Source organism: Callithrix jacchus, chromosome X (assembly GCF_049354715.1).
Source record: "Callithrix jacchus isolate 240 chromosome X, calJac240_pri, whole genome shotgun sequence".
In the NCBI taxonomy this organism is placed as follows: Eukaryota; Metazoa; Chordata; class Mammalia; order Primates; family Cebidae; genus Callithrix; species Callithrix jacchus.
Genome location: NC_133524.1, coordinates 116,227,881 through 116,255,679, shown reverse-complemented (window position 1 = coordinate 116,255,679; position 27,799 = coordinate 116,227,881). Strand labels below are relative to the sequence as shown.

The window sequence follows — 27,799 nt, the reverse complement described above, 5'->3', positions numbered from 1 at the left end:
ACGAAATGGCTCTTTAAAAATTTCCCCAGATTCAGTGTGTCCTTGCTTATTCAGATTTCACCAATTTGGAGTCAGTGAGGATTGTGCCAGGGGTCTGATTGCAGCTTACCTTTACAGCATCTCTGATGGAAGGCCTTGCTGAGCAAATGATGACCATGGACAAGATTACAGGGAGTGGAGTTTAAAGTACTGCAGAGGGCAAATTGCTTGAGAGTCCTCTGGGCAACAGTTGATGTCCTAAGTACAAATCATTCTTTGCTATTCATGAAAGTGGGTGCCCTGAAGAGTCCTAACAGCTTGGTTCCAATGATTATAGGTATTTGCAAGTGATGAAAACAGCATTTCTTTCCACATAGTCTATAATTCACACTTTTGATGAATTTCCACTGGACTTGTCTCCAATCAAGGCAAAGTGAGGTTTTTGTCCTGCTTATTTCAAATTTTATTCATCTTTAGCAAAAGTTTAAATGGCTCTGCTTTTCAAAAAGAATACTAACACAGGGTGGGAAAGGGAGGAGGAAGAAACAGTACCTAATCACTGACACTTGCCTGCAAACTTAGGCAAGTTACAGAACTTTCTTTCATCTCCAAATCTTCACAGGTAAGATGGGGATAAATTTAGCACTCACCTTATATTCTTATCTATATCCCTAACAGTATCTTAAATTCGGTCTTTCCTTACATCCTATCCTGACTATATCACTTCCTAGCTGTTTAATCTTGGACATGCTGTTCACCTCTCTGGACTTCAATTTCCTAGTCTGTACAATAATAGTACTTACTTCTTAGCATTGAATAATGCATATAAACAGCATAGCAAGGAGCCTGGAAAACACTAAATGCACTATAAGTGGCAGTCATCATCAGGTATTGTTAACATTATTATTAGTGCTGTAGGACCAGAAGCATAGTTGTATGAATTTTCCCTCTGTGGGCTGTATTAGGACTAGGTTTGTCCCAGGTTAGGCAAAACCAAGTGAGGTGAATGAGCATGAGATTGATACTGAGAAACTCTTTTTAAGCCCTCCTTGGGGCTCTCTCAGGCAACAATATTCGGCTCTGTTCATACCAATGACATGATGTCGGAACTACAGATTTGCACTGAATCATGAACCAGAAACTGGAACAAACCACTTAACTCTGCAGTACCCCAAACTGAATCCAAATATTAATTTTTAAATTGAACCATGAATCAAATAGAACTAACCAGAAAAAGTATTGTGGAAGGGAGAAAAAAACCCATAGTAATCCGACTGGAAATGGAACTGACCCTTTTTATTTTATTAGATGAACTAAAGCAGAACAGGAACATAAACGCATTGATTCAGTTGGAGTCCCTGGAGAATAAATGACAGCACTTGTGTGCCTGTGATACTTGGCTGTCACCCACTGGCTATCTAATGGGATTTGCCCTGTGTTTCTGCCTCCATTTATTTACCCCATCCCCAACTTGAGAATGGATCAACAGCTAGAGCCGTCCATAGAGACCAAAAGACTCAGTTTCATAGATGAAGGGAAAGCAAAGGAACACAGGTACATTTCTTTGGAGATATCTTCCTTCTTTCCCAGGATGTGTGGTCAGGAAGCTGTAGATGGGGGAATGACATTAGCAATAAGTCCCCTTAGCCTCACCCAGGAGTGGGTGTCCTAGAGTTCATGATAGGTGATGACAGATTGAGATAGTTATCTCGGTCACCCCCAGGCAAAATCAAGCACAGTCCCCATCTGAACCCATTGATCCCTCCGACACTTTCTGTCCTGGATGTCCAAGTATTACTTGGGCCTTTCCTCTAGGTACTCTAGGGTTCTTTTCTCAATGCCCCACCCAGGCTTGGATAGACCATGAAGTAACCATGCTCCCAACTCTTCATTTCTCCCAATAAAACACACTATCAGGTCCTGAGGCCTACACAGGTTCACTGTTAGAGTTCATGAAGATGGGGCAGTGTTCTGGCAAAAGAATGAACTCCATTGTTCATCCAGCCAGGGTTTGAAATCCCAGCACTGCCATTTAGTAACTATGTGACTATAGGCAAGTTACTTACCCTCTCTAAGCCTCAGTTTCTGCATCTGTAAAATGGGGATAATAACATTACTACCTCATATGATTCTTTTTGGTATCCAATAAAATAACATAGAGTTTCCAAGAATAGGGGCTGCGTAGCAACCAAAGGAAAGGCCCAGATTATACTCATAGGCTTGCTAAATATATTAGGCAGGTTGATGTCAAGATTGGGACATCATTTGTAAGTGCAAGAGTGGGCACCTTGGTCAGAAGACAGCAAGGCATGTGCTTTATGGCTGAAGCATTAACATTACCATTCATCCAGGGTAGCCCAACAGAATAATTCCTGGGCTCCACTTAGACCTGCTACTTGGAGGTCTGGGTATGACCTGTTGGGTAATGCCCCCATTTCCATATCTTCTCTGGGAGTTTGCACCTTCCTCCCTCATCCCCACTTATTGGCCTATGGATTGTCTTCCACAGAAGCAATTTACATCAGCTCATCTGGTAAGGTTTCAATGGCTGCTGACTGTTTAGGCTCCCCCTTCCAGAATCACACTTGCATTTCACAAGACCTGTTTTTCCAGTCCTCTTTAGGCAAGGGAAAAACAACTGTGCACCCTTAGAGCCCCAGTGAGTGTCCAGTATTTGTCTACAGCTTCCAGAATGTTGGAATGTTGGTTAAATGGTACATTTGTCCCAGTTGAGAGTTTGTGGGATGGTCAGGGGTGGGGCTGGGAATTGAGGAGGGGTGAAGGGAGATGAGAGCCCCACACCTGCTACTCCTAATTCCAGGAAACAGAGCTGGCTGTTCACCCTGAGTGAGCTGAAATAGCAACATTAACTATGAGGGAGAGAATTCTTAGCTAAGGGCGCTTTTAGAAGACATGGCCATCAACTTCAGCAATCTAGACCCTTGGCACTAGGGGACTGTTATTTCATCCTTGGCATCCTTTATTTTTTTCTTCTGTGGATTGACTGAGTTCTAAACTAGCAGCTGCTCTTTTTCTGAGCTGTGCAGAGAGTGTGGCAAGTGTGAATTTTACCACTGGCTAAATCTCCTAAGGAGAAGGCTCAGTATTAATAGTTTAAGAGGTGGGTAAGACTGTAGAAGGGGAGTATTGGGGAAGTTGTGGAGCATGTTGTACAAAGAGGAAATGCTAAGGAATATAATTCTACCATTGATCAAGCATGCCTATCACAGCAGAGGAAGACATCCACAAGCTGGGGCCAGGGACACGCCTCCTGGCTCTCTTTCTCTGACATTACCAGGTGATGAGGCTTTATAAAAACACTTGGTCAAGTTAGAAGGGATTTGAGTCTTGCATCCTACAAGAAGTCTTCTGCATAGTTCTTTCAACTTTACAGTTTTAACATCTAATTGGAGCCTCACTCTGATCCTGTGAGAGAAGCAAGGCAGGGATTGTTTTCCTCATTTGGCAGGTGAGGAAACCAAGGCTCAGAGAGGGGAAATGATGAGTCCAAGGTCACGTGGATAGAAAGTGACAGGACTGGGACTTAAAAAAATCATATGCTTTTTCAACTCATTCTCACTGTCTCTCTCCATTGCAACTGATGTTGAGCCCAGTGGATTTCAGTTACACAATCAAGATTGTTCATCATTTGGAGTTTGTTCTGATGGAATCTGCCCACAGTCCAGGCATTTCCCTAGGCATTCATGCCTTTACATAAAGTGCAAAGAGAAGTTCACAGACAAGCCCATCCAGCGTATGGGAAAGGAGCCCTGGACACCACACCAAAAGCAAAGGACACCAGACTTTGGCATTGGGACTATTGGGACTTACTCCAACTCTGACCTGTTCGGGCCAGAAACACTCTTCTCTCTGGATCCCACAGGTATTCGCTCATGATCTGCAATTTCTGCCACCAAGCATTGCCTGTTGGCTGACCCTGACCCTCTTCCTCCTCCTTTTTCTCCTTTTCTTCTTCCTCCTCCTCTGACTTGGGCACCACCATCACCCGAGCCTCTTCTTCTGCTTCCTCCTCTTCATCGGCTAAGTAGTTCTGGTTCAGTTCATCCTGATCATCCTGGAACAGTGACAATACCCTATTTGAAAACAAATCCAATGGTGCATCCCACCAGCCAAAAATAAATGGAAATGATTCAATATTTGGAGATGCTTCAAATTTCTACTTCCCCATAAACATACACATTGTTACAAGAAGTAGATTTTCTTTCTCTCTGTTCTTTTGGAGGAAATAACCTTTTTATGACCCATCTTTACACAGTATTCTTTCCATAGAGGTGCAACTTTTATTCTCAGCTTCAGGCATTTGGGCTCTTCTCCAAGGACTGTTCATATCACTACTCTGTTCTGGGGCCTTGACCTCCCACTTAACTTTGGCCTATCAGAGCAGAGGTGAGCTCACACAGGAAGAGGATGGAATAGCCTTAAACATTTGTGTCCATCATGGCAAATTTTCAGTCCAAGCCAGCTTCATCCTAACACCCTGTACACATTCAGCTGCTCAACTTCACCATTTCAAATCGTGTCTAAAAATAGCCTGGGACAGACATCAGGAGGAGAGGCCAACTGCTGTACCCCTCCTCAAAACTTAGCCTTCCTTCCCAAAAGAAACAAGAGGTGGGCAGTTATTAGCTGCTTCTCTTGAATGATCATTGCCTTAGTTGGAATTTCTTCCTGCCTTAAATTGGTTGGAAAGACCATCTGAAAGCTGGAACCCCTGGTTTCCTTAGTCTCCCCCTATACCTTAGGTAAAAAGCTGAGCATGTAATACATACTCAGCACATATTTGCTGATTGACTGATTGCAGCCATTACTTGAGATTTGAAACTATAATCGTCTCTGAGTGGTTCTAAGAAAATTAAACTGAAAAGAGAGAGGAGTGGGAGGAGAGAGAGAGAGAGACAGAGAGAGAGAGAGAGAGAAACCTAGACTTCACCAAGTGGTGTTTCAAATACCTCCCAGCCACAGGCCAGAGAGTTGTATCTTTGCTCTTTGGAGGTTTGCCAAGGCTTACTGCAGCAGCAGAAAATGAGGCTGCCCTCCCTTCTCTCTGCTGTCCAAGTCTGAAGAGTGGCAGGGCTTGTGCACCTGTTGGGGTTGGATGTGTCGAACACTAGAGATCAGGGTCTCTGTGCTGCCTGCTCCCTGCCTAATTCCTCAAGGGCCATTTAAGGGGCACTCAGCTAAAAATGATGCCTTTGTTGGGGGGGAGGGGAGCTCAGCAAATTGGATTGTTCAGAATCAGTAAAAGAGATACAGAATGACAAGGCTCAGCTCTCAGCATTCAGTCTGCGCAGCACTATCTAGCTCTTGATTATAAGCCGTCTTGAATTGCTCTCTAATTTGTTCCAATGTACAGCTCTATAAAAAATACCATATCAGAACTGACAGGGACCTTCAAGATTTACTTATTCATCTGAGGCCTCAAGATGGGACAGGATCTAGCCAAAACCATGCAATATATCCATGATGGAGTTGATAGCCTCAGAACCGGTGTCTCTTGAAAACCTGGACAATGATGTTTCTCCTCTATCACATTGAACACAAGTGCCTAGAGGTAGCTTTGCAGATTAACAAAACACAGTGTCTTAGGTTCTGTGTTCTTAAAATATTTTAGGGACAGGTGCAGTGTCTCACGCCTGTAATCTCAACCCTTTGGGAAGCCAAGGAAGGAGGATCACTTGAACCCAGGAGTTCGAAGACAGCCTGGGCAACATAGCAAGACCCCATATCTACAACATTTTAAAAATTAACCAGGCATGGTGGTGTGTACCTGTAGTCCTAGCTACTCAGGAGGCTGAGGCAGGAGGATAACTTGAGCCTGAAAGGTCAAGGCTGCAGTGAGTTATGATCATGCCACTGCACTTTAGCCTGGGTGACAGAGTGAGACATTGTCTCAAAAAACACACATACAAAAATATTTTAGGTGCTTATAATCAAGATGCCTGACTGACATAGGCTTACGGTGTAAGGCTTGGGAAAATAAACTTCAGCCATTGAGTGGATTAATACATGTTCTTAAGTATCTTTCACTTGTGTGTGAACCTATGTACACATTTGAAGTCCCAAACTACATTTTGAGCACCCAGAGGGAGAGTCAATATTTTCTATCCTCTTAATGGCCCTCTACAGTATAAAGCTGACAGTTAAGTACCCAGTAGGTCCTAACCAAATATCAGTGATGCCTGCCTGATTTAAAATTCCTGACACAAGACTCTGCTCTCACAGAGCTTGTCACCCTAAGTGAGCTGTCATATATATCAGAGTGGGTAGCAATCATGACCCCCAGAGAATCTACTGCACCTGAGAATCTCAGTGAATTTAAAGTATAACATTTCATTGAAGAGAAATTTATATTTCCTGAACAATTTTCTTTTCTCTCCATGTTGCCTATGCCTGCCTTCAACCTTCCACAGAGGAAGCAGCTGGCCTAGGCCTCAGCCCGATCTTATTTGTAGATATGGGCTCTCATGATAATCCCATTAAAGATGGCCTGTCATTAGAGCCTTACCCTCCTGGGAAGAATTAATCTTCTCACAGCTAATTTGTCCCCACAGCTATCACACCTGAGAGGCTATGAGAGGTTCCCGAGCTTTACTTTAGAAACCTCAAATCTTTTCTCCTCTCCCCTGCTTCCAGGTAAAGAAGATGGTCATACTGCAAGAGCCTCATTAATTAAATCCTGTGGAAAATGTATCTTTAGGTAACTATTTAACAAATCCAGTAGAAAGTCCTTTGGTAATGAGAATCCTTATCCCTAAGATTCTGTTTTGTCACTTTCCTAAAGTGACACTACCCTCATGGGACTGATAGTGTGTGTAAGTGTTCTGGGATATCGTAGTGGGTATGTGGTGGGGTCATCAGGTTTCCCTAAAATGGAAGAGTCAGAAGAACAGAAGGTGGCTCCATTTTGAGCCATCTAAATATATAAACATATAAACAAACAGTACGACCCAAAGGATAAATGTTAAATGTGTGCCCTGCATTGAGTAATACTCCATAAACATGTGAATGGCTGGTTAATTTTAAAAGAGAAATTAGCACAGGATTATATTAATTTCTTTTTAAATTTGATCAAGTACTAGAAAGAGCAAGATTCCCTGATGCATTTAAAGTCCAAACCACTTGACAAATAACTGAAATTATACACAACATTTTAGTAATATTACATAGAAAAGAAGGCAAGTAAGGAACAGTTTTATACACCTGCAGATTGTAACTGTTCTGAGAGCCAGAAGAAACGATTCTTCAAATTGTGGCTAAAAAGGTAAGAGAAGCCTTCTATTGGTTGATAGGAGGTTAGAAGAATTTGTGTTTTCTTCTGCGGGCTATTGACTTTCTTCACTTAATTCCCTGGTTACATGAGTGGCCATACCCAAAGAAAAATGGCTTAGGCTTTGTTTCCTCCTGGGGTTCAGATCACAATCCTCTCTGGGGAAGATTTCAAAATCCTCTCCCCAAAAAGTACTGTGTGTGGCATACATTAATGATTTATAGTAAAATAAATACAAAGAAATTTTGGATCAAGTAATTTGTAATACATCCTGGAGATAAATGATGACACCAAAAGAATGTATGTGTGCCTGTATGTTGGGCAGTGTGGGGTGGCAGGCAGGATGGCAGTGGGTAGTGGCAGATCAAGGGGTTAGGAAAATGCATACTGCAAATACAATGGAAAGAACAGAAGATTAGAAGTGAGGATGTTGCATTTTCACTTTGGCGCCTCCGCTAACTTGCAAGTCACTCCTGTGCTCTGAGCCACAACAACCTCCTTTACATAATGAGGGGTTCTGGAGAGATGATGTCTGGGATTCCTCCCAGCTCCTATTGGGGATTCTATGATTTTAGCTGTAGTTTGGAATTTCCACTTTAGAAAGAGAGCAGCTGGGCTCTAAGAAGCTACCACCCAAGGGTATTGAGACAGCTGAGTAGGCAGTGCCTTTCATTTCCTCTTCCTCTTTCCTTCCCTCTTGGCTAAATTTCTTGCTATTAGAATTAAACCTTTACTCCCATACTGCAAAAGGTCTGTGCAAATTCTATACTCCCAAGAAAATATTTCAGAAGCCCCTTATTTTCTGTTATCTTCTCTTTCCTTATCTTTGTTCCACAGGAAGGGGGGTTCCTCCTTTTATCCAGCAATTTAGGCTGCCCGGAGGAGCTGGGAGTCACTGCTCCCTTTTGAAACCCTGGGCTTCCCTAAACGTCACTGTTTCTGCCCATCCCAGAGAGAGGCAGCCATAAATCAAGGTCTACACAGCCCCCAACCCACCCCATTAACAAAAGGCGGGGGCAGCAAAATATTCTGCTCTCTGGCACTCACGAGTCTGTAGCGATAACTGTAAGGAAAGGATGGAGCCCTTCTGGACCGGAGTTGCCTTCTCATGGCTGTTCAGTGGGCAAAGACGCAGCAGAGGCAGGCAAGCGGGTGAGAGTTCTGGAGCTTCTGCTGGTACAGGAGACACTGGTTGCTGGGGACACTTGGCGCCTGGTAAAAGTGAACCCTCCTGGCATGAGCCCTTCCCCAAAATAATCTAACATGTCCCTCTCTCATTGGTTGGCCCCTTCCCTGAATCAAGGGAAAGCCCTTATGGAAAAGCAAGCTCATCATTACTAGGAGGGGGAGATATTCTGGGTCACGAGGATGAGCAACTCACCCTCCCCCCCACCCCCCTTTATGTGTCTTTCCACCCCTTGTCTTTCTCCAGCGCCTGAGATATGATGGGCCCAATGGAAATCTTAAGTCATGTTCTTTTCAATTGAGAGTTGGATATCAGTGTGTTCAGGGGTGGGGTGTGGGTGGGAGTTGGGGGTGAGGGGAGATGACCAAGAATAACTTGCTTTTTTCATAAGGCTGATCTCATGCAAAAGGATCTAGGATGTCAGGAAAGATTCCCTTTGCTCTCTCCCCCCACCCCCCACACACTCTAAGCCACCTACAATATTTCTTATCTGTGTCAATCCATGAGCTTCTTAAAATGTGGATTATTCTTTCTGATTTTAGAAGCCAGGCCCCTACTTCATACCTTCCTGCCCCAAAGAGGGTCTTGGACATAAGGAAGCCTTTTTCTAGCCCACATGTCAGAGTGGCCCCATCAGTCACTGCCCCTCATACACACACCCCCTTCAAATCCTGGCCAAATTTCTGTAGTGGTTGAGATCTATATTTATCCCTTAGCATCAGGGCAGGGAACAAGACAGAACTTTGCAGTGTCAGTTTCCCAGACATATGTAACTCCTGAAACCAATGTGGTATCCAATGAAAGGAAAAATTAGAAGAAACAGTTAAGAATATTGTATCACATTTTTGGTCTGTTTGGTCCACCCCACTGGAGCCTGGGTGTCTAAAAGGCCTGGACGGAGTTTGTGATCCTTCTTTCACAAATCAAACCCCATTATATTCAAGTGGCTGAAAATGTTGCAGACACTGACATTCTGGGTACATTCATAACTGAGAAAAATAGCACAATGGCTTAGATAGATTTAGTCATAACTCCAATTCAAGGCTATTCTGATGAAAATGGATTCAATTGCAGTTAATTTTAAGTAAGAATTCCTTTTATTGTAATGTTACTAATCAGAACTCTTCTTTAACAGTGTCTCTTCTCACATCCTTCTTTGAAGAGAAAAAGGCCACTTACAAAAAAGAGAAACTTATTCTTTTCTTTGAATTTTGTTAAAAGCAAAATATATTTTAGGGGATAACCTGGTCTCAGTAGATGTTGATCTCTATCTCTTACACCTTCTCCAGGTCAGTCTGTGTGATTCCTTACATTAAGTATGAGAATCCCCAGGCCCTTGGAAACCTCAAAACCAAACAACGACTAGGCTAACTGGTCTTGTCTTACAAAGGCTGGAAAGAGAGTACATTCATTTTGCCACATTTCAAAAACTGAGAGTAGGGGGACAAAAGTGGGTTAGGAGTGACATGACCTTTGGTAACAAAATACTCCATCCTCTAGAATCTTTCATTTCTAAGTATTCTGGGTAATTGGGGGTTCGATGTATACTTAAGACATTTGCTATGTATTTCAGCTATAGCCCAGGCTGTGTTCTGGAATGCCAGCTGTTGGGTGGGGTAAAATAACCAAATCTCATAGGATGTCAAAGACAGACAGCTATATGAGTTCACACTCAAAACACTAGTTAGAGGGAAAATGATTCCTGCCACATTTGGAGAAAAAAAAAAGCAATATGTTTACCAGTACAGCAGAATGGAGCCACAAGTGGCTAATGGGGATGCAAACGAAGCAGTGGCTACACAGGGACAAGGGGAGGGAGAAAGGAGAGGCTTTGAATATAATAACAGAGTCTACGGCCATACCATCCTGGACATGCCCAATCTCACCGAAATATAACAGCAAATTCAGGGGCAAATTATTAAAGTCTAGAAAATTACATGCTCATTTCTTGGGTACAGATGTTAGCAACTACTTCTATAAGCCCCTTGTCCTGAGTGCCTGCTGCAGTAAAACCACAGAGTTGCTGACAATGGCAAGTAACTGGGAACAGAAACCATCCTATGGACTGGGTCCTCCTGTTCCCAAAGGGAGGAAGAGATGGTAGCAACCTTCAGATAATCTTTGACTTTACCATGAGATGGGCTAGTTTATGGCATCTGTTTTTGTGGGCCATTTCCACAATTGTGTAGGTTGTGGAGAGGCCACAAGGTATCCCAGAGCTGTCAAAGAGCAGCTGTGTACTTTCCATAGCCAGGAACTGGTATGGTTTTCAGGGACTCTGGGAGGTCATGTGCAGTGGAGCTTAAGAGTTGTTTGCCACCCAAGCAATGTTGAATACTCTCTAGAACCCCAGTCCTTTCCAAGATCAGTGACCTGTGGACTCTGAGGTCACTGGGTAAGGAAGCTCCAGGCCAAGCTAGGGCCTGAGGTTACCCTTGCATGCTGCTCAGCATAGAATGTCATTTTCGAAGTTCATGGAGGAGGGAGAATTCACTTAGGGCTACAATGATCAGGGAGCTTCCCAGAATAGGTGGGGTTTGGGCTGGACGTTGAAGGGCAGGCCTTCAAGCTGGAAGAGTTGCTGCCTGCCCTCAGTGATGCCAGTCTGGTCCCCAGTGCCCAAAATTCCCCCTCCCGAATAGCTAGCCTCTGAGTAGTGTCCAGTAGGCATAGCCAACAGGCTCACTGGCTAAGGCCAGAGGGTTTCCTTGACCTGAAAGGTCCAGATAATGGCCCCAGATCTCTACTTCACTGGGTTCCAGGAAGAACCCTTAGTGCATCACATTCCTGAGCAGAGTTTCCACCTGTCAAGTACAGTTGTACAGTGAGAGACGCTTTCATTTTAAAGGACTGAAGGCCATGGGTTTGTGACTGTATAAGCCTAGACCCTTAGGGGAAAAATGAAGGCTTGGGAAATTGTGAGGTCCTTGTGGAGATTCAAGCCTATTTCTAGTGGCTAAAAGGCACTAATGAGTATAATGCAGGCAAGAGACTTGGTTCAAACAAACAACTAATTGGAATTAAGAGAAGTGTGCAGAGGCCCCTAGTGAATGGATATGCTAATTGGTCTTCTTTGCTAGCCCCTTGGGCTTTGGCTGTGACATGGACTAGCCTATTAGATGCCTGCTCTGTAATAGCTGCTGAAGGCTGGGGCCCTTTATTGCCATGGTAACATCGATGTCTAGAGTCTAGCTGAGCCCTGGATCTCTTAATTTACTACTCAGGCAGCTACAATTCTTTGGGTTTTATTATTCTTCGTGCCCCGGGTGCCAGAGTGGCAGTGAATCATGCTTATTCATCCTCTGCACCGCCCACGGTGTCTTTGAATAAGTCAGGGTGTCTCTTACTGTGTGTGATGAGCAGATTATTAAGTTAGAGCCTATTTCTGCCTTAGCTAGACTGGTGCCTCTCAGAAAGCCAATGTACTTCTCCAACCACTTACGTACCTGCTGCCTCAAATGGTTTTGGCAAGCAGAGTGATGGCACTGCAGTGGGCCGCAGAGCCTCAGCCTCCCAGAAGCCTTTGCTTGCTTGGTGGTCAGGGAGGAGCAGCACAGTATAGGTGGCAGGGGCACCAATTGGGAGAATGAAGCTTGGAAACACATGCCATCAAAATGGAGCGGTCAGAGGGAGAGAAGAGTCATTGCAGAGGGTCCTGGCTGGGAACTGTGGTGCTAAAACTTTTATTCCCTACAGGGTAAGGGGGTCGGGCCTGTGCGGAAAAAGACAGCCCTTGTTCTGAGTGACTCCAAAAAAAGAAGTAGCCCCTAAAAGCTAGAAGGTACAGGGGAAATGAAATTCACTTTATTTTATGAGAACTTTATTACAAAAGCTGGTCACTGAGGCCAGTTGTCTCTGAAAGTTAGTAAACAACTTATCACTGGAGCTGCCCAGATGTTAGCATCTCATTATAGAGATGCTCTAAGCATCCACTGCCGTGGTGTGAGGAGCAGAACCCTGCTAGATGACCTCTTAGGACTCTGTCAACCTTGCAGTCTTGTGTGTCTATATATGATGTTGTTTAATTTATCAGGACATATGCTAAACTTGAATGATACTTTATAAGTACACGTGCTTTATTCAGAAGCACATATGCTAAAATTGGAATGGTACTCTGTTCGTGTGTGTCTGTCTCCAGCCATAAATGAAATTTTGCAACAGGTGCAGAGATGTTTTCCTGACACCTCTATCCCTAACAAATGGATGACCTGAAACTAGAGATAAATTGTACAATAAATCCCAAAGTTACAAATGGCTCCTACAAGCAGAAGTCTTAGGGTTTTGAAATCTGTGGTTTGTTTTGATATTTTTTTCAGTTCACTGCAGCATTTGCAGCATTTCACTGGGCATTCTCAGGGGAGAATTGGCAGACTACAGAGAAAACTGAGCTACATAAATTCAAAGCACACTTACAAGGCTTTTATTCTGTTTATTGGGAATCACAGGACTTCTTGAGCTAACTAGATTTTAAGAAGTAGAGTTTTTTATTGTGACAAGCTAGACAGAGAGCTTGAAACCTAAAGGCAGTCAATCAAGTGTGCTAAGCACAGAAGGGGCTGTTAGGCAACATTGGTTTTTCCCACCAAACTCTGCAAACCTGCTATTATCAAGCAGCAGCATCTCCCCACACAGAAGACAGTGATATTAATCCAATCTGAATCCACTCTGGATTCAGCAAGCACCAGTCAAAAATCACAGTGGCTCTCAGCTGCCTCTTAAATCAAAGTCAGATTCATAGGCAAAAGCTTAAGGTCTCTCCATCAACAGCCCTGTTCTGTTACTCACTTGCTGTAAGACTACGGGAATGACAATTGATTTCTCTCTTGCACCCTGTTCCCTCCTCGAAAGAAAATCAAGTTCCATGGCACTGCTTCCTCACTCTCAGGAATGCCATGGGCTTAGAACTCTTCAAAAGAAAATGGTGAGAGACTCTGAAGTTAGGTAGAATTATTGCTTATTAAAGAGCATAGCATGGTGTCTAAAAGTATGGGCTTTTAATTGGAACTGGGTTTAAATCCAGTTCCCACTCTTAATAGCTGTGGAATCTTGAATAAGTTATTTCAACTCTGTGAGCCTCAATTTTTCCACTCATAAAATCACTAGATTGGTGTAAGGATCAAATGATTTAATTTATATAAAGTACTTGGCCTAATTCACTCCATAAAGGTGGTTGTTATTATTGTCAGTATTATTATTATGTGTCTTACATGGCTGTTGTTAGTAAAGTGCCTCCCAGAACACATAAGGGTCAAGACAGCAATTATAAACAGACAAACGTCTTTGTCAATACAACAATTAAATCGATGGATTCTAAAACCATTGGTGGAAGATTCTGAGGGAGCAAGATATTCATGCAGTGTCAAAGTATTACTCCACAGATAATTTATTAATTTCAAAGAAAAATTCACTACAATGAAGAATTCTAGCAGACATCACTTTAGCTTGTGATCAAATTTAGCATCACCAATAGCAGAGCAAAGGGCAATGACATATAGCCCTGCTGATGTGATGCGATGGGATATCAACAACATTGCTTCAATAGTATTCTTGCCAAAAATGTTTAATCTGAAGGTAATCATGAAAAAAACAATCAGACAAATCCAGGTTGTATGCAAGACAACTAACCCGGACTCTTCAAACATATCAGTATCATTGAGAAGAAAAGCCAAAGGTACTGTTCCGGAATCTAGATGAAAGGAAACTAAAAAGAAAAAAACGAGTGAATTCATTCTTTTTAATTGAACCCTGTCAACACAAACTGCTAGGATGTTTTGGAGGCAATTAAAGCTTGAGGAATTTTAATATGGGCTTGATATTAGATACTATTATTAAAATGTTAAATTTCTTGGATGCAATAATGACATTATTATGCAACACAATGAAATAATGCTCTTGTTCTTATGATATACATGCTGACGTATTTTTAGTTGTGAAGTAACATGGTAGCAATTTAATTTCAAATGCTGTAGCTGAATACAGACATATGAGTATTATATATATAGTTGTGAGACAGCACGTGCACAAGTGTAAAATACTAACAATTTCTAGGTGAACGGTATTCTGGCTTTCATCATAATTTACTTTCAATTTTTAACATTTTTCCAAATAAAAAGTTGAGAGCAAAATGTACCCTTCCCTCCAGCCCCATACCAGATGTGCCTTTTCATATCCCCAACAGGTCTCTGTACCCTAGTTCTTGTGCCCCCAATATCCCCCATCCTGTTGCAATGGAAGACATTTGGAGTTGAGGAGACAAGAAATCATGGAAAGCTTCAGGAAGGGACTCACATTTGAGTTTGGCCTACAGGGGTGGGGCAGGATTTCACCAAGCAGAGGTGAAGGGAAAGGACTTTCCAGAAAAGGGCAGTAAATTAAGTGAAGCTTGAAGAATACAGAGCAGAAGTTCTCAACCTTGTTGTGCATAGAGTTATGTGAGGAGCCTGGTAACTATGCAGATTTCCTGATCCCAGCTCCAAAATTCTGATTCTCCAGGTCTGAAATAGGGCCCAGAAATGTGAAGGTTTAGCAAGCACCAAGATGAATCTGATGCAGAGGTTCAAGGATTCTGATTTGGGAAACACCAACATGAACAGTTGCCTATGGCACCAACAGTGAACTGGCTATGTTTACCCTATGTCTCTCTCTCCCTTTTTCAGCAGATTCTCTCAAGGTGAGTTGTTACAAGACTTACCTAAACTTTCAGAAGGAAGTCCTCTGTACTAGACCTGTCAGTCAGGATGTCTGCCATGTTCAATACTCTACTCATTGCCCCATGTTCAGGAAGGCAAACCCAGCTAGTTCTGGCATGAGAGTGACCTTGACTGTACCAGGAATGAGCTCCACAATGTGATGACAGGTAAGGTATCCTGGCACAAAGATCTCTGTGCCCAGTAGGGTTGATAGTAACATGCTAAGAGAATCAGATTAACACCTGTGGATCTGTTCGAATGGACTATGGAAAGAATTTTCCAGTTAGTGGCAAGAGGAGACTAGAAAAAACTTATAGAGGCAATGAGGATATTATGCAAGAAGAGAATAAGATGCTGATGACTAGAACTGCTTGGAACCTAGGGATTGTCTAGGCCATATGCATCTTTGTAATCTTTCTTTTCTTGAGGTATACTAAGTGGACCTCTATTAACTATGATAAAAGAATAAAATTCATGCACCCTTTCTGAGGTTCCTAGTTCTTAGAAAACTCCTAATGCCCACACTACAAAAAAGTATCTCTAGGGAGTGTTGCTGTCCGCCTGAAGAGCTGGCACTCCAGAAATAAGCCAATTGATTCATTGTCTCTCCAAGCAGACACACAAATCAAGAAAAGAAACCCTGAACCCACTTTCTCAAGACCCTTCCTACTTTACAGACGCCTGCATCCCAAATGCCTCCCTTTCCTATCTCCGGTCTTCCTTGCTTGGTTCAAGCTGGTAGACACTTCAAGTTGTGTAGTCCTCTTCTGAACATTTTCTTTCCACCACCTCTGGCTCCAACCCATGTAGAGCCCAGATTAGTAAATCTATGCCCAGAAGTGAAGAAGTTAAACAATCATCTTCTGTTTAGATAAGACCAACAGCTGCTGGAAGGGTTGAAGGGGGGCATAGTAGAAGGCTGTGAGGAGGTCCCCAATCCCCATATTTTTGCAGTACACCAGTCCTTAAGACACCCAAATAACTATCCTGCCTTTGTGGAAGGAAAAATGGTATGGCATTGCATGGCATAAACTTTGCCCTACTCTCTACCCCCTGATATCCTATCTTCTGGACAGGATGACCAGAATCTATAAAAACAAAAGAATGTTTATCCTGATGTTCCTACTCCTCTATCTCCTTGAAACCAAGACACTATCCTCTGAACTCATTAAGTATCCAGAATAGTGAAACAAATTCTAGCCCCAGAGCTGCAATCAATACACAGTGTGATGTTGGACTAGGTAGTCACTTAATCTCTTGAGACTTCAGTTTTCCCAGAGGACTGGTGTGAGGATGATCACTTTGGTGAAAGTGCTGGACAAATCATCAGACCTCCTGGTAGAGCAGTGCTCTAGGGACATGATAAGTGGAAATGGCCTCACTCCTCTATGGCCTCCTGTTTCTCCTCTCCCTAACTCTATGCTGACAGCTGTTTCTCTAGCTTTAGTGAAAAAAGAGATTGATTGTCTAATATCACAACATTGTTGAAAAGAAAAATAATTTGTAAACAATGAAAACAAAAGATCTATATGAACAAAAGGGATACTTGGGACTCCCAAGATTAGAAATCTCTGCTGAAACTGCTTTATACAATTAATTTTCAGGTTAGAAATATCTGGGAAATGCGATCTCAGGATCCCACCATTGTATGCCCTATAAACTACCACTCAGATGACCCAACAGGGATATAGGAGGACCAGTGTTGTCTTTAGATGTAGAGTTTGGCAAGTATCCCCCAAAAAAGCTAAAACTAACTGGTTATTTATGAAGTGTATAGGGTATTCTAGTTGTGTCCTCCAGGAATTCCTGTCCATCAATATAATTCTGTCTCACAAAGTCCTGACCATTGCAAGAACCATGGCCCTGGGAAAACAGAATGACTTAAAAAAATGGGATGATAAATTAAGGACTCCCATTAATTTAGGTAACAGAAGGAAAGAAAAGCCGATATTTTACACCTCTTCTCTTTTCTGCTTAATGGGATACCTAAATCATCCAACTTGAAAAGTAAGGGCAGCTCCAGTGACACATAGGTACAGAGGAAGCACAGGGAGGAATTATATCATATAATGTAGCAACTACCCCTGAGCAAAGCACAGCAAGCAATACCATCCTGAGAAAAAAATGCAAGTTCTGGAGTCAAATAGACATGGGTGCAATTTCCAGCTCTGATACATTTCATTTGTGTTAACTGTCAAGACCTGTGAAGGTTCTGAGATTTTTATCTTGTAAGTTAACCTACCACATTTCCATGGATGCTGACAGAAGACATGAGACTCTGGGTCAGAGATAAGTGACTTTGTTTCTTACAGCAATAGTATTAGCCAGAGTGTAAGCATTTTCTGTCACTACCTCTTTCTCCTTAGTCTCATAAGAGCTACTTGAAGAGGCCCAGGTGACACCTGCACATGCTGCAGATTGCATTACAGCAAGGATGCCAAGGATGTCACCTTTACTCATACATGCTATAGATTGCATTACAGGAAAGCAATACTGAACTTTATAAATCTGAATCTTTTATGATAGGCAGTAAGTGTTCCTGTATTTTGCTCCAGAAGGAGATATGCTATCTTCCAAAGCTGTTCACTATGTGTATATCCTTGAAAAGGTAGTCTGGAACAATATTAGTCACTGTCTCTGCTCACAAGAAGTACAGAAACATGAGACCCATGGGAAATTGTCTCACAATAATGATCATGAGAAAGTTACCTAACCTCTTTGAGTCTCTACTTGTTTATCTGTAAAATAGGTATCATAATAGTACCTACCTCTGGAGTCATAAAGATTAAATGAATTCATACCTGTCTAAGCACTAGACACTTAGAAGATGCTCAACACTCAATGTTAGTTTCATTTCTCCCACTTTCTCTTTCTCACCGCTATTACTAGAAGGTCCTACTATTCTATACTTCCTTTTCTGTTCTTATAGTCATCCCCTGGCTCCCAATGAAGACTTCAGTTTATTTCTCATCACCTTTACTCATACATTTACTGGTTTCCATCTGCACCCTGTCAGGAATGTAGTCCCACTTAATAAATTCATTCCTTCATTTAACAATACTTGTTGAACAATTATGGTGTGTCAGCTACTGTGAGAAATCCTAGGAATACAGCAAAGAATGAAAAATACATAGTCATCACCCTCATGAAGCTTGCCCTTTAGTTGAGGAGACAAACATTAAAAAACAAATCACATAGAATTATTGGTCACCAGGAAAGCATAACGTATCCCCCATTTTACTCAGTTGATCTCTGCTGCCCCTCTGAGAATCAGACACTGTCCACATAGGATTATGTCTCTTACCACTTTTCCTTAATGGAGTCAAACTTCACTCCTGGGCCCTAACTAGGTGAAAGGTCAATCAAAACTTGTGGACCAGCAAGGATGTCAAACACTGTCCAAGGAGTGGAGTCCTATTACTTTCCAAGACAGGCAACACTAGTGATAGAAAGGGGGGTTGGGGAAATAAGGTTTCTGGGATCTGCTGAAAACTTGAAAAAACAGATCTCAGTTAACATTAGCAGAGTCATTCTTTAGGAGAAATCATAGTTCCCAAAGGGGTATTTGAAAGCAAATCTGTTGGCCTTCACTCCTAAGGAAACTATACAGTGTCTTCATTTTTCATAATTAATTAGCTACACAAAACTTCTTCCTCTTCTTCAAAGGTTAGTCTCTCCTCCAGCATATAAAGGATTATTACGAGCTCCAAACTAGTAAGAGATTTCACTGGATTGCTACCATTCTTCCTCCTCCTACATGAATATTTTCTCTCTCCAATAGAATTATAAGAACCTTGAAGACAAGGCCTGTACCTTACACTTCTCTTATAACTGATTTCCACTCCTTCCATTACTAGCATAGCCGGCATCTGTTCAGTGACACAAACAATCTGTTCTTAAAAAATAACTAGCTAAAAAAAGGAATGATGCTGTGGAATGGCATGGTGTTTACAAGCAGATTCATGGTGATTTTATTTATAAAAATTCCCAGACTTCTTTGGTCAGTCACCCTTATGGTATCAACAGAAACATTTTTTTCCCAAGTAATATGTAAGACCAAACAGATTGGTTTCCTTAGTTTCACAGATAGAAAGTCAGGTGTTAATTTGAACCAATCACATGCTAGTACAGTACTGCTAGGAATAGAAGCAACGAAACATTATCCCTAACTCTCACTTTAATCATTAGCTTGTCCTCTTTCTTAGTCTAATCCCTTTGATCATGAGTCAAGAACCTTTCCAAGCATGCCAAAGCTTCTGCTACTGTTCCTCTATGAGGCAAGGGACAGAGGGTGGTTAACTTCTGGGGAGGGAGTAGAGGAGAAGGTTGTTATCTCTCAGTTGTTCTAACTTGGGGATCAAGAGGATAAATAAATATTTTGGTGAGAGTGGGATTGGAAGGAACTTTCAATGTGGCAGCAAGGAGACCCTCACAAGTAGGGAAGAAGAAAAGGCTATACCAATTGCAAAAATTAGCCCAGGTATTGAATTTAGCTGTCCACTTACTGGACTCAATTTAGGATACCTTGGGAAGTCAATAATTCTTAACTTGTTTCTAGAGAAGAAGAGTGGGGTAATGGGAAAAGAATAGAATTTGGTGTTTGAAGTGCTCAATGTACTTAAATCTAAAGTAAACATGTTGATGCACCCACTAAAAAAAATGAGAACTATAACTATAATCACTTCTTTCCAGACATTTTCCCTTTTTAAAAATGTGAAACACACACACAACAATTTTAATAGAGTTTTTAGAGCAGGTTCGACTCAAAGCAAAAGTGAGAGAAAGATGCACAGATATACTATATAATCCCTAATCCTACACGTGCATTGCTTCCTTATTATCAATAACCCAACCAGAGTGGTACACTTGTTACAGCTGATGAACCTAAATTGAGACACACATGTGGCCAGCAAGCATATGAAAAAAAAGCTCAATATCACTGATCATAAGAGAAATGCAAATCAAAACCACAATGAGGTACCACCTCACACTAGTCAGAATGGCTACTAATAAAAAGTCAAAAAATAATATGCTGGCAAGATTGCAGAGAAAAAGGAACACTTACACACTGTTGGTGGGAGTGTAAATTAATTCAACCATTGTGGAAAGCAGTGTAAAGTTCCTCAAAGAGGGAACTACCATTCAACCCAGTAATCCCATTACTGGGTATATACCCAGAGGAATAGAAATCATTCTATCATAAAGACACATGCATATGAATGTTCACTGCAGCACAATTCACAAAAGCAAAGACATTGAATCAACCTAAATGCCCATCAATGTCAACCTACATAAAGAAAACATAGTGCATACACACCGTGGCATACTATGCAGCCAAAAAAGAACAGAATCATATGTTTTTCAGGAACATGGATGGAGCTAGAGGTCATTATCCTTAGTGAACTAATGCAGTCACAGAAAACCAAATACACATGTTCTCATTTATGAGAGCTAAATGATGAGAACACATGGACACATAGAAGGGAACAACAAACACTGGGGCCTATTGGAGGGTGGTGAGTGGGATGAGGGAGAGAAGCAGAAAAAATAACTATTGAGTACTAGTCTTAGTATCTGGGTTACTAAATAATCTGTACAACAAACCCCTATGACACAAGTTTACCTATATTACAAACCTGCACATGTACCCCTGCACCTAAAATAAAAGTTAAAAAGAAAGAAACATTGTCACCCAAATACCACCCATAGTTTACACTAGGGTTTACTCCTGGTGTTGCACATTCTAAGGGTTTTGCCAAATGCATAATGACATTAATGACATGTATTAACTATTGTAGTAGCATACAGAACAGTTTCACTGCCTTAAAAATCCTCTGCACTTTACTGATCCCTTCCTCCCTCCTAATCCCTAGCAACCACTGGTCTTTTTATGGTCTCTATAGTTTTACTTTTTCCAGAATGTTATATAGCTGAAATCATACAGTATGTAGCCCTCCAAATTGCTTTATCTCACTTAGTAATACACATTTAAGGTTCTTCCACGTTTTTTCATAGTTTGATAGTTCATTTCTTTTTAGTACTGATTATATACAGATTTGATGCCCTGATCATCCTTGCCCTGGCTTGTAAGGTAGTGGTTTCATACTGGTAGAGGCAAGCCTAGGAGACTTGATGCTACTGCCACCCTCCCACTTCACTGAGCACTAAGTTCCTAGAGTGGGGGTGTCACTCAGAAAATGTGTGCTGTTGTACCTACCCCCAGCTCCAGAGTCATGGCTCAGAAATTTTGTCTGGGGGAGAAGCAGGCCATAAACAGAGAGCTCTGAACATCTTCCCAAATGAACTGACTTCATTTGCAACAGAGTGCAGAGAAGTTACAGTTTAAGGGGGTTCTCAAAAACAGTGGAGTGTGTTCTGAAAGAAAGGAGAATGGGAGATTCATTCATCACAGGCTAAACTGTAAGCTGGCTAGTTTGCTGGAGAGAACCTGGGAAAGAGGCAGCTAAAAGATGTTCAAAGATCAGAACAAATCTCAAATACTTGCCTCAGGAACTGTCCTTTCAAAGGAGTCTGAATTTGTTTAATTTTTTATCTCCATAGGTTTTGGGGGAACAGGTGGTATTTGGTTACATGATAGTGGTGATTTGTGAGATTTTGGTGCATCCATCACCAAAGCAGTATACACTGAACCCAATTTGTAGTCTTTTCTTCTGAAAACGTTGTTGTTTTAAATACAATTGAACATTTCAATCTCCACCCCCACAGTAATCAAAGCAAACATTTTATCATTATTATTCTTGCTATATCAAACTAAATTCCAGGAACGTAAGAAAGTCTGACTTGGAAATGTTACATAGAAAAAGGCAGAATTAACACATTACATTTTTTAGTTTTTCCTTGTAAGTATACATTGACATCTTCTTATCTGATAGCAGCACTGCTGGTTTTGAGTAAGTTTCGTTTTGTTTCCTTCAAGAGGGAATGCAGTATGGCAGTATTATCTTTGGAACAACCAATTTGTAGTCTTTTATCCTTCACTCCCTTCCCACACTTTCCCTCTGAGTACAAGGGAGTCTGAATTTGATTGGATTAGTCTATTGAACAATTTATGCTCCCAGAGCATTGTTGAAAACAATAGGGCAATCAGTTGAAAATTAGTGGAGTTTAATAGCTAGGTTTCATTAGGGAAAAAAAGACAAAGAGAGCCTTGTGAAAACCATCGTTATCACAGGGTAACTGGGAAAACGGAAGGCTGCATCACTAAGAAGCAATATCACAGCCTTCACATTGTGATGGTAGATAGGAAATAGACTTCACTGAAATAACCCAAACAGCCATTAAACAACAAAACAAAACAAAATGAAAACAAGCAAATACAAAAAACAGATCTTTAAACGAGGACCAATACCCAGAGTTGCTAATAATATATTATCTAAAATATTCAATTTCCAACAAACAGTATGAGACATGCAAAGAAATAGGAAAATATAATCTATACACAAGGAGAGAAAGGCAGACAACAGAAACTGTTTGTGATAGCATTATGGACTGAATGTTTGTGTCCATCCAAAATTCATATGTTGAAGCCCTAACCCCAATGTGATGGTATTTGAAAGTGGAGCTGTCTTAATCCATTTTCTCTTGCTGTAACTGAATTCCACAGACTGAGAAATTTATAAAGAATAAAAGTTTATTTAACTTATGGCCCTAGAGGCTGAGACATCCAATATTTAGAAGCTGCCATCTGATGAGGGCCCTCTTGCTGCATCATAACACAGCAAAAGATATCACATGGTGAGAGAGCAAGAGCAGCTCAAGTCTCTCTTCTCCTTATAAAGCCACCATTCCCATCATAGGGGCCCCACCCTTGTGACCTTCTCCAATCCTAATTACCTCCTAAAGGTCCCACAGCCAAATGACATCAACATATCTATTTGGGGATTAAGTTTCCAACACACAAAGTTTGGGGGACTTGTCAGGCATAGTGGCTCATGTCTGTAATCCCAGCAACTTGGGGGGCCAAGGCAGGAGGATTGCTTCAACCCAGGACTTTGAGACCAACCTGGGCAACATAGCAAGACCCCATCACTAAAAACATAAAAAAGAAAAAGAAAAGAAAATGAGGGGGGACACATTCAAAACATAGCAAGGTCTTTGGGAGGTAATTGGGTTTAGATAAGGGTGTGAGGCTAGGGCTCCCATGATGGGATTAGTGTAGCTATAAGAGACTGGAGCTTGCACACATGCTGTCTCCCCCAGTAATGATACAACAAGAAGGAAGCCATTTTTGAGGTAGGGAGAGGGCTCTGACCAGAACCCAACTATGCTTGCACCTTAATCTGTTACTATCAGCTTCTATAAATGTGAGAAAATATACACTTCTGCTGTTTAGTCTACCCAGTCTATGGTACTTGTTATAGCAACTGAGCCAACCAAGACAGACAGTGACCACATGATAAATGTAGCAAAGACTTCAAAATAGCCATTATAAACATATTCAAAGAATGAAAGGAAATCATGATTAAAAAAGAAAAGGCATGATAACAGTATCATATCAAATACAGAATATCAATAAAGGGATAGAAATTATGAAAAAGAACCAAATCTAACTTCTGGGGTTGAAAAGCAAAATATGTGAGTTAAAAATGTCCCCAGAGAGACTCAGAAGCAGATTTGAACTGGCAAAAAAAAGAACTGGGGAACTTGAAGATAAGCCAATAGAGTTTATCCAATCCAAAGAACAAGAAAAAAGAGTAATAAAAAATGAATGAAGAGAAATTTAGGATACCGTTAAGAACACTAATATACATGCAATGGGAGTACCAGACGAGTATAATAGAGAGAAAACAGAGCAGAAAAATTATTTGAAGAAGTGATGGCTGAAAAATTCACAAATTTATTGTAAAACACTTACCTACACATCTAGGAAGCTCCTTAATTTCTAAGCAGAATAAACAAAGATATACAAAAACAGGCACATCATAGTAAAACAAACTGCTGAAAGTCAAAGACAAGGAGAAAACCTGTAAGTGGCAAGTAAAAAATGACTCATCGCCTACAAGGGAACCAGAATGAGATAGCCAACTTCTCATTAGACACAATGGAGAACGTTTTCATTTGTATATTGGCCATTTGGATTTTCAGTTTTGTAAAGTAACTGTAAAAAGACTTACAACAATTTTTAAATTTTTTATCATTTTCCAGCAATTCTGTATGTGTTCCAGGTCCTTGAACTTTATTTGAGACATACTTATAACTCTATCTACCTATCTATCTATGTATCAGAAATCATAATTGAAGAAGAAAAGGCATGATGACAATAGACAGATATAGATGCTACTTTATGACTCACTATTTAATTCTCTTAATGGTGTCTTTTGATGAACTGGCCTATTTAATTTTAATGCGGTCAAAGTTATCGATTATTTCCTTTATGATCAGTGGTTTTACATACTATTGAAAATGTTCTTCACTAGCCCATGGTTGTAAATATAATCATTTGTACTTTAAAAGCATAATTTTGCCTTTCAGGTTTAGATTTATAATTACCTATAACTGATTTGAGGGTATAATTGAAGTAAGGTTCATACGTACTCTTACTACCCAATTCTGCTTCCTTCTCTTTTAACTTTTAGAGGCAATACTCACCCACTCCAAATAAACTTCTTGCATTTCTAACTCCATTCAGCATCTGTTTACTGGAGGTCTTAAAATGACATATCATATTCTATTTCTTTGCATTGCCACCTCTGTCATAAAACAAGTCTCCATATATAGGAATCTGTTTCAGGGCCCTCTTTTCTTTACTCTATCTGTTTGTCTACCTGTGCCAATATTATATTGTCTTATTTACTACAGCTTTATAATATATCTGATATTTGGTAAAGCATGTCCTCTCACTTTGTTCTGCTTCATCAGAAGTGTCTACAATATCCCTATTAAATTCCATTAAATGGTATTTAATCCATTCCAATGTTTTAAACTATTCTGACATCTTCTACATTTTTATCTCTGTACCAGAATGCCTCCTCCCAAAATTTAGATTTTTATACCCAGCTTTCTAGTGGGTATCTCTACCTAGATATCCTACAAATATCTCAAATTCCAAAAGTTCAAAATTGAATTAGAGTGATGTCAAAAGCAATAGTGTGTTAATAAAGAAAAAAATTTCCAAAGAAGCTATGAGAACAGTGGTAAAAATTGCCAGAATCAACTTTTTTTTTCTTTTTTTTTTCTTTTTTTTTGTGAGATGAAGTCTCACTCTGTCACCCAGGCTGGAGTGCAATGGTACAATCTTGGCTAACGGCAACCTCCACCTCCCAGGTTCTAGCCATTCTAGAACTCTAGCCTCCAGAGTAGCTGGGATTATAGGCATCCACCACCACACCCAGCTAATTTTTGTATTTTTAGTAGAGATGGGGTTTCATTATGTTGGCCAGGCTGGTCTCAAACTCCTCATCTCAGGTCATCTGGCCACCTCAGCCTCCCAAAATACTGGGATTACAGCCATGAGCCACTGTACCTGGCCCAGCATCAACTTTTTAGACTCTGGAAATCAACCAAAGTTTTGTAGGGAGCAGGAAGTGTTTATTGAAGAAAAGCAACTAAATTATGCTAAGAACAACAAACTCTACAATGTTTTAACTTACTCTATGCCCATCTCCTTCTCTCCAACTCTGCAGTAGCCTTTAAAGCATATCACACAGTAATGTGGAAAATCAGGAACCTGTAAGCCACTAGAGGAGGCAGAATGGAGTTAGAGCTCCTTCAAAGCCCTGTACTCATAATCTTATCATTATTTGACCCTTTGTTAGTCCCTGGGAAGACTCTACTCACAAAGCTTGTCTTTATTTTACCTGACTCAGAGCTTGTTCAGTGTGAACAACCTTTTATTGACTGTTGATATCAGTTGAAAACAATAAGTGGTAATTGTTTAACATTGTGGCTGCCTATTGAAGTGGATAATGGGACAAACAATATAGACTGACAAAAAAGCTTAAAATAAAAAGTGGGGAAACGAAAGCTCCACAGGGGCTTTGACAAGCTCTGAAAAATTCTCAAGAACCTAGGAGGGAACACATATGCCTAGGACTTCCCATTCCCAGGACTGTGAACATGTTCAGAAAAGACCTGAAATGTCCAGAGCTCTCATCCCTGACTGACTTGAAGGCCCTATATAAGCAGGAGATGAAAGCCAAGACAAAGTTTCAAATCAACTGACTGAGTGTCAAATGCCCCTAAATAAACACAGGGTCCCTCAATAAAGAATAGAAGACTTATTGGTTTTAGGCACTTAAGGAGATATCTGTCTAATTATTAGCTGACCACCAGGCTAGCCAAGCAGAGACATCAGTGCTCACACATGACAAAAATATAAACTTTACAGATTACTTCAGTAAAATTATTAAACAAACAGCAACAGTAATACAAAAATGGCAACAAAAGCATGCCCTGGAATTAAGAGAGAATCTTATTTTCAGAGTTGCTACACTGCATTATTTAAAATATTCAGTTTTCAAAAAAAATGAGACATATGAAGAAAAGTAAGAAAGTATGGGTCATAATGGTGTGCAGATGGGGGAGGGGGGTGACAATAGGAGAAGGCAGTCAATAGAAATTTTCCCTGAGAAAGGCCACACATCACAATTACTGCACAAAAAACTTTATGTGAGATGCTCCAAATATGCTCAAATAAAGGAACCCAAATCTACAGAACTAAAGCAAAGTATAATAATGAGGTCTCACCAAACAGGGATTATCAATGAAGAAACAGAAATTATAAAAATAATGAAATGGAAACTGTGGAGTTGAAAAGTACAATAACACAAATGAAAAAAATCACTAGAGGAACATGACAGCAGAACTGAAGAGATAGAATAAAGAATTAGTGAATTTAAAGATAGGTTAATTGAGAGTATTGAATCTGAAGGGCAAAAAGAAAAACATTAAGAAAAATGCATAGAGACTCAAAGAGCTATTGAACATGACCAAGCATGCCAACATAGACATGATAGGATACCCAGAAGGGGAGGAGAGAGAAAATAAAATAAAAAGTATATTTGAAGAAATAATAACAGAAAACTTTCTGAATTTCACTAAAAACACAAATCTACACATTCGAAAAACAAAAAGAACTCCAATTAGTATAAACTTAAAAAGATCCACATCTAGACACATTATAATCAAACTGTCAAATGACAATCTTGAAAGCAACAAGAGAGAAGTGACTCATTAGATAGAAGGGTTACTCAACAAGATTAATAGTTAATTTCTCATCAGAAACCATGGATGCCAGAAGGCAGTAAGATGACGTACTAAAAGTGCCAAAATCAAAGTATTGTCAACTAAGGATTCTATAGCCAGCAAAACAACTCTTCAAAAATCAAAAAGAAATTAAGACATGCCCAGATAAACAAAAACTGAGAGTGTTGCTGGCAGATCTGCCCTACAAGAAATACTAAAGTGGGGGTTTTCTGGCCACAATCAAAAAGCATGCACTAGCAACTTGAATCCACATGAAAAAACAAATAAGCCAGTAAATTTAACTACATAGAAAAATACAAAAGACAATATAAATGTATTTTTTCTTTGTTACTCTTTGATTTGATAATCACCTCTTTACCCCATTAGTGATAGATCTCCACTTACCCTTGGATAGATCTCCAACCAAGGGTTATGGAGATGGCTGAACACACC

The 27,799-nt window shown here is 40.6% G+C and overlaps 1 protein-coding gene across 9 annotated transcripts in view; it reads right to left on the bottom strand.

Annotated features, from left to right (window-relative positions):
* The window catches only part of ATP1B4 (ATPase Na+/K+ transporting family member beta 4), an 88,848-nt gene that overhangs the window by 35,318 nt on the left and 25,731 nt on the right, over nucleotides 1-27,799 (bottom strand). For 4 of the 9 annotated variants that reach the window (XM_035288557.3, XM_035288556.3, XM_035288559.3 and 1 more), the window contains exons 1-2: nucleotides 8,315-8,457; nucleotides 3,811-4,054 (exon numbers count right to left, since the gene is read on the bottom strand). In XM_035288557.3, the coding sequence (XP_035144448.1) occupies nucleotides 3,811-4,054; nucleotides 8,315-8,377 (307 nt within the window). In that variant the 5' untranslated portion in view covers nucleotides 8,378-8,457. Of the gene's footprint in view, nucleotides 1-3,810; nucleotides 4,055-8,314; nucleotides 8,458-27,799 lie in introns of those variants that run through there. The other 5 variants (XM_009002751.5, XM_078362355.1, XM_078362356.1 and 2 more) reach the window with 3 other exon arrangements.